Below are 7907 nucleotides of genomic sequence, written 5' to 3'. Positions count from 1 at the left end.
GCCAAGTGCACGGGGCAGCCACGATTGGCTGGCCACCCCAAGGGACCTTGCCTCCCTGGGGAACACCTGTTTGCAGTCTCCTCTCCATCCCTTCTTGCTATGACGCTTTGTGAGAAGAGATCCAGACCATGTCTCCTTTCTTGTTATTTGCAGGTGTTTTAATTTCTATTTGGGCAGTCTGCAATGGATCCTTGCCCTCCTTAGTTTTGGGGGAGGGGTCTCAGGCACCTAGGGTCTTGGGGGTTTAAGTCTGGGTCTTGTGCAGGGGACCCAGCTGCCTTGACACTGGGTCTCTCTTAGCCCAGGGGCAGTCATGGGGAAGAGATTGCTCCATGCATGGGTGGACAAATGGAGTCTAGCCTGAGTCACAGACCATCTCCTTAGAGCTGGGGGGGATGGCGTTTCTAGTGGAAAGGTTAAGTGCATACATGCATATGGTCTCCCAGGAGCCATTTCTACCTGGGTGGAGTTGAGTTAATTTTCTCCCAGAACCGCAATTTTTGGTATGGAAGAAACTATATTTATGTTCATAGTTTCATAGCGCTTGGGGTTGGAAGTTACCTAAACAGATCATCAGGTCTGACCCCCTGCCCTGGGTAGGAATGAGTGCTGGGGTCATAACACCCCAGCCAAATATCTATCCAGCCTCCTCTTGAAGACCTCCAAGGTAGGAGAGTGCACCACCTTCCTTGGGAGTCCATTCCAGAGCCTGGCAGCCCTAACTGTAAAGTAATGTCCCCTGATGTCCAGCCTAAACCTTCTCTCAAACAATTTGTGGCCGTTATTCCCCAGTGGTGCCCAGGGGAACAAAGCCTTCCCCAATTCTTGCTCGTCCCCCCCGGTGAGTTTGTAAACAGCCACCAGGTTCCCTCTCAGCCTTCTCTTGTGGAGGCTGAATAGGTTCAGGCCCTTTTAGCCTCTCTTTGTAGGGCCTGACATATTGCCCCTTGACCATGCGAGTGGCCCTCCTTTGGACCCTCTCAGTGCTAACCACATCCCTCTTGAAGTGTGGTGCCCAGAACTGGATGCAGTACTCCAACTGCGGCCTGACCAACGCTGTATAGAGGGCAAGCATCACCTCCCTGGACCTGCGTGTGATGCATCTGTCGATGCACAACAAGGTGAGGTTAGCCTTACTGACCGGTTCCTCGCATTGGCAGCTCATGTTCATCCTGGAGTCAGCAATGACTCCAAGATCCCTTTCTGCCATCGTGTTGACAAGAAAGGTGTTCCCCAGCCTATAGGTGGTTGCTGGTTCCTTCTCCCTAGATGCAGTACCCTGCACCTGTCTGTGTTGAGTTCCATCCTATTCTCATCTGCCCACCTCTGTAATTTGTCCAGATCTAGTTGGATTCTGTCCCCTCCCCTCTAGCTGCCCACCTCGCCCCACATCTTGGTGTCAGCGAATTTGGACAGTGTGCTTTCCACACCCACATCAAGATCGCTGATAAAGATGTTGAACAGTACAGGCCCCAGGACTGAGCCCTGGGGGATTCCACTGCCAGCATCCCTCCAGGTCAAATATGACCCGTCTACCAGCACTCTCTGGGTGTGACCAGCTAGCCAATTTGCCACCCATCTGACTGTGTAGTCATCAGTGCTGCAATCACCTAGTTTTTTATGAGAGTGGGGTGAGAAACAGTGTCAAAGGCCTTCTTGAAGTCCAGGTAGACAACATTCACCTCAACACCCGCATCCAAGGACTTGGTGACCTGGTCAAAAAAGGAGACTAGGTTAGTCAGGTAGGATCTGCCCTCAGTGAATCCATGTCGGCTGCCCCTGAATGTTACCTCCCCTGCTAGGCCCTTGCAGATGTGCTCCTTGATAATTTTCTCAAAGGTCTTCCCAAGAACTGAGGTAAGGCTGACTGGCCTCTGATTGCCAGGGTTTTCCTTTTTCCTATTCTTGTAAGTGGGGACCACACTGGCCCTTTTCCAATCCTCTGGTACCTGGCCAGAGCCCCACGAATGCTCATAGAGCTGTGCCAGGGGCCCCACTATGACCCCTGCCAATTCCCTCAGCACCCTCGGGTGAAGAGCATCTATCTGGATCTGCTGACTTAAACATGTCCAGCCCTTCCGAAAGTTCCCTAACTAGGTCATCCCTGACCCTAGGCATGGTGGTGTCTGTATCCCTCAATGCCCACTGCCCAGTCTTGGGTAGAATCCCACCAGGTCTCCGTGAGCCCCACTAGGTCTGGGTTTTTGCTAGTTAGCAGGAGGGCGAGTTCCTCCTGCTTTTTCCCCATGCTTCGAGCATTTGTGTAGAGGCATTTGAGGCCTCCTGTAGGTTCATGTACCGCCCCCTTGTTCCTAAGCCTGCCCTGGCCCCTGTCACTTACCTGGGTGTACTACCTGTGCACGTCACCTGGCTTGATGGTGAAATGTCCTCATGTTCCTCTGTATCCCTGTCACTTGGTGAACCTAGTTTAAAGCTCGCTGTATGAGATCAGCCAGCCTGGAAGAAAATTACAAACTTACCTTTTGGGGAGAGATGAAGCCCGTCCTGCCTGTCCGAACTCCTGGCAGGCAGCAAACCTCACATGCAATGGGGTCAGGGCGACAGATGGGCCTTTCCATTCAGGATGGAGTCGCCAATGACAAGGACCCGGCATCTCTTCCTCTTGGTGTTCCAGTATTGCTCAGTCTGTGCCTTGCATGGAGTGGCATCGGCTCCTCCTCCATGGCTGCCAGGGCCTCGTACCTGTTCCCCAGCTGTACCTGGGGAGCTGACACTGTGGTAGCACAAGTAGCCCTGGCTCTGGAGGTGACTGTCTGCCATACCACTGCGGCGGGTGTCTCCCGGGAGGCTTCTCCACTAGGTCCCTGAATCTGCAGAGAACAAAAGTACCTATCAATTTTGTCCTCGGCAGCCCTGATCCCCCACAGCCTGCTGACCTCAGCTTGAAGCTCCCTCACCTGCTCCAAGGTGGACACAAGAGGGACAGGTGAGGGGACTCCCACTCCCCTCTCCCGTCCCCAGCTGCAGGGTCCCCGCCAGACTGCCCCCACAGATGGGGGCAGGGTGTGCCGCCTCTCCCCCCTCCCCCTTGGGCCCTGTCTGGATGGAGGCCTCAGAGGAGCCCTGGGTAGGTGACACCACTGGGGCACGGTTCCTAGCAGCAGCACACCATATCCTTACCATGTCTGTAGAGTTATGAGTCCTCCTTTCTCCCCTGCTGAAGCCTCTGACCTGGCTACTCCTGCTTGCCTGCCTTGCGTGAACACTGGCGCCAACACTGGTGCGCCTTACAGAGCATGCCTGTTTGCGTGCGGCTCGGGAGCACGGCTTCCTGCTGCTCTTTGCTAAATGGGATCCGAGGGCTTTCCCTCCAGATCCGCTGCAGCTGTGCCCGCCTTACGTTTCAGCTGCTGTCACTGCCACCACCGGTGCTGGTCTCAGGTGAGTGTGTCAAGGGCACATTTGCACCCGCTTCTGGTCCCAGTCCCAACTGCCGCAGACAGGGGCTTGCTGTGACTTTTAACAGCCACGGGTTTAAATTTCCCATATTAACTGTGGCAGCCAATCAGGTTGTTCCAGGCTTCCTTGGAAGAGCCTGCTGGTTGTCCCTCCCCCGGGCTCCCCTCCTACAGGGGATAGCTCCTGCCACTGGATTCTTCAGGGATTCCCGGATAGGCAGTCCCCCTTCCTCCAGGGGGACATTCCCCCCTAGCCTGCCTGCCCCCTGCCTGTGCCCCAGAGCACACCTGTTTGCATGCTTGTTCTTGTGCAGCTCGGAGCCTCATATACTTAGGCTTTCTGCTGGGAGACCTGTGATTCTCCCAGTGGAAATAAAACGTATGAACTCTTAATCTGCTTAAGGTGGAAATTGCATGGAAACAAAATTTGGGGAATCACTCTATATATCATGGAAAGGAATTGACTATGTTGTGAATGTGTGCGCACATACATACATGCTGTGAGCAGGGAGCGGAGAGGCTGGGGTGAGAAGATGCTGAGAGAGAAAATCAGAGAGCAGAGAATACAGAGCAGACAGTGAACTGGGAACAGAGGGGGAAGTGCTCCCTTTAAGATAGAAAATTGGAAAACTTTTCCCCAGTCTCAAGTGATTTTGTCACATCAGGTTTCACTGTATTAAGTAATTTTCGTCGGAAAAAACCGTAGTTTTATGTTAAGCGTTCTTTGTACCCCCAGTTTTAGAGAGTACATTCTAGTCAAAACTGAGGCAACATTAACTACTTCCATGTCTATCTGTAGTTTTTGAGTTTGACAGTACTGTTGGTTTCGTTGCACTGTGCGTAGGCACAAGGACATTAGATGTAAAGCTATCTGTTCTAGGTGTGAGCCAGGCAAACAAAGTCCTAATGGTGTTTTTATGTAAGGAAGTCTAGTGTCAACATTAATGCCAAAGATGATGTTGATATTATCCATTATAAAAGTATTTAACTGAAGAAACGAATTGTCATGCATGCCTTTTTACACCTCAGAAACACTGGTGATTTAATGTTTAATGAGAGAAAAGGTGAATCTGAATGCTTATAGCTCTCCTAAAAGGTACAGGTTAACCAGCACCTTGTGAAGATCCTATGAAGTCTCAGTGCCATTTGGAAATGAGAATTTTAAAGCATTAAAATTTTTTCAAGAGTACTAAATAAGTGAATAATTAATTTCTTGTATATTTCTGGTACATTTTCAAATGTTACCATTTTAAAAAGTGACTGACTGATTAGAATATCATTTAAAAGTTTTGCTGAAATATTACAATGTTTATCTTGAGGTTACAGCTTACTATATTTCTCATGCCTAGGAACAACCATTTGTGGCCCTGATTATCCCTGTTTATGTTGATAAACATAAGGCTAGTTAGTGTTCATTTGTTTTTAAAATTATTAAAAAAAATATTCCTGTAAAGTGTACACATTCATACTGCACTTAACTATTGCTTGTGTTTCTTAATTTTATGTAATAATGACTAACTCTTGATTATGTGAGCTATACAGTGTAATAAAACAGATCTTTTTTCTGGTTTAGGCATCCGCTTTAGGGACAAAGATTATTGATGAAGATGGCCTATTTGATCTGATTCAAACTATGCCTGGCAAAAAGTCCAAATACGAATTAGCAGCTGAAGCAGAGGTTTGTATTAAAAAGGACTTAATTTCTTAAAGGACTGTCGGCTTCTACTGTTAGCTGTGTGCCAGTTGTTTGATAGCTCCCGAGTGCTGGCTTCAACGTGTTTTGTTCCAACTCAAGTTCCATCTGTCTGACTTCTTTTTAACTTGAGACTTGAAAATACAACATGTTTATTGTGTTAAGATTTTCTTTTAGTTACTTTAGCTTTGGTATGATCAGGTTTCTGTTCTCCTCCATCACCTGTATTCCTCAATTTAAGATTACAACTCTAGTCATACATTGTTGCAGGCAGCTCTCATGAAGTTTCCTGATGGCTTTGCAAGAGGGGAGGCCATAGTGCATTACTGTTCAGAAGCCTTTTGTATCTACTTCCTCCAAAGTCTGAGCTTCATGGGCAGGCTTCAAGACCGTGAGGTGTTGCAGTTTGTTTCCAAATTGAGGCTTCTGATTAACTGATTATTTGTAAAGTTCCAAAATGGAAAATTTCTATGAAAAAGACTTTTTTTTCTTACCAGTTCTTAGTCACAGGCTGTGGGACTTTCTTAGGCTGTCTGGCTACATGTAGAAAAGGGCTGCAGCTGTATTCCCATGTGGTTTTATTCTCTTTTTCTACTTTCTCTCCTATCTTTTCTTCCTAAGGTAAACAAAGCAAAGTCACAAGGGGAGAAGACCCCACAGAAAGCTGGTGCTGCCAAGAGAAAAAACAGCTCAACTAAGAAAGAAACTGATTCTAAAAAAAAGAAATCAACGCCTGGAAAGGGGGGAAATCTCAAAGCATTCAAGAAAGAAACTGCCGAAGCGCGGAAAGTTCTGGACTTCACGCAGCAAGTAGCGGAGAGAAAACATGCCACAAAGGCTGAGGAGACTTCTGTTTCTGAGATAAGCACAGGTGGAACAGAGGGCTTGCTGTGGGTGGATAAATATAAGCCCATGTCGATTAAAACAATAATCGGACAGCAAGGAGAACAAAGCTGTGCTAACAAACTGTTACGATGGCTCCGGAACTGGCACAAGAATACGTCTGAGGACAAATATGGTGACTATGCATTTAGCACCTCTGTCTGTTGGCGGGTTTCTTTCTGTAGGTGTCTGGCACTTGCATAGCTCAACTTCGTACACAGCTAGCTGAGACATCTTTACCTGGCACAAACAGCTCTGACAGGAGGCTTAAGTCTGGGAATGGAAGATAGGTTTTCAGCAGGTGTTGCACCTTTGTGCAATTATAAACTAATTTTTCAGTTCACAGGTTTACAGTCATGTTTTCACTCCCAACTTCAGTTACTTAGATTTTTACAAACCATAAGAGGGCCTACCCGGTGCTCTGGGTACCCAGGGCAGTCTTTTTCTCATGTAGAATAAAACATCAGTTATCCCCAAGACCAACCATAATAGCCAGGCTACAAACAATATATAATAAAATCAATTGGTCCCCATATACAATGCCTAGAGTGTCCTGCCATTGGGACCTGTCCTTCCCAGAAGCTGTCTGTTCGTCAGCAAGGAGAGGAGAAGATGGTCTTTGCAGAATTCCCTGATGGCCAGTTATGCTCTGAGTACTGGAGGTCTGCACTGGATATGAAGCTGCTATAAGGGGAATGTGCAGGGGTTAGCCTTAGTCTCTTTATCTTTTATTTTTTAAAGATCCACGCTATTGATACTGAAACGTGGTGTTTGCTTCACTCTTTTTTTTTTCTTTCTTACCACTGCGTATATATTTCTTACGAGTTATTTTTTTATGATGTGAGTCTTCAGTACTAATTACATTTTGTTAAAACAGTTTAGTGCAGCAGCTATGCTAATGATCAAAGATGTTAGTATTTTTGTTCTGGAAGAAGGACTTGTCCTGGGATCCTAGCTGCATACTCTTGAATAATTGTGGGTCATTCAGGTTAATTATGAGTGGCTCCAAGGACAAGTCTGTCAGGCTGTCTGCTTTGGCTGGGCACTTATTGGTAGAGGGGCAGCAATGCAGCTTGGCAGGGCTGTGTGTAAGTGGATGTGCTGCTTGTGTTTTGATTCAAGTTATAACCTAGGACAATGAGGACCGCCTCAGACGAAGTGTCTGTTTACAGCCTTATAATAGGTTAAGGTTTTGCATTTGCAAAGTGTATTATTTCATAGATTTCATGGACATTAGGGCTGGAAGGGACCTTGGAACATCATCGAGTCCAGCCCCCCGCCCAAAGGGCAGGAAGTCAGCTGGGGTCATAGGATCCCAGCAAGAGAAGCATCCAATTTGCTCTTGAAGGTGTTCAGTGTAGGTGCTTGAACCACCTCCGATGGCAGGCTGTTCCAGACCTTGGGGGCTCAGACAGTAAAGAAATTCTTCTTTATGTCCAGCCTGTAACGGTCTTGTAGTAGTTTATGACCATTTGACCTCGTCATCACTTGGGGCGCTCTGGTGAACAAACGTTCTCCCAGACACTGGTGGTCACCCCTGATAAACTTATCGGTGGCCATCAGATCACCCCTGAGCCTGCGCTTTTCCAGGCTAAAGAGCCCATGGCTCTCAGCCTGTCGTCGTAAGGTCTGTTTTCCTGACCTCTGATTGTGCACGTGGCTCTTCTCTGGACTCTCTCAAGCTTCTCCACATCCTTTTTGAATTGTGGAGCCCAAAACTGGACGCAGTACTCCAGCTGCGGCCTCACCAAGGCTGAGTAGAAGGGGAGAAGAACATCCTGGGATTTGCTTGAGAAGCATCTATGGATGCAAGCCAGTGTTTTGGTCACTTTACTAGCCGCAGCATCACATTGCAGGCTCATGTGTTCATCTTGTGGTCAATGATGACCCCCAAGTCTCTTTCTACTGTACTG

At 47.7% G+C, this 7907-nt stretch overlaps 1 protein-coding gene across 2 annotated transcripts in view; it reads left to right on the top strand.

Moving 5' to 3' along the window:
- Positions 1-7907, top strand: part of RFC1 (replication factor C subunit 1) — a 109881-nt gene that overhangs the window by 88925 nt on the left and 13049 nt on the right. For both annotated transcript variants that reach the window (XM_019526100.1, XM_019526101.1), the window contains 2 exons: positions 4993-5097; positions 5734-6130. In XM_019526100.1, coding sequence (XP_019381645.1) covers positions 4993-5097; positions 5734-6130 — 502 coding nt within the window. The remainder of the gene's footprint in view (positions 1-4992; positions 5098-5733; positions 6131-7907) is intronic.

The sequence above is a fragment of the Gavialis gangeticus genome, unplaced genomic scaffold, assembly GCF_001723915.1.
Source record: "Gavialis gangeticus isolate Ggan-Ray unplaced genomic scaffold, GavGan_comp1, whole genome shotgun sequence".
Classification (NCBI taxonomy): Eukaryota; Metazoa; Chordata; order Crocodylia; family Gavialidae; genus Gavialis; species Gavialis gangeticus.
The sequence above is the reverse complement of the archived record's forward strand: the minus strand, read 5'-3'. Positions and strand labels throughout refer to the sequence as shown.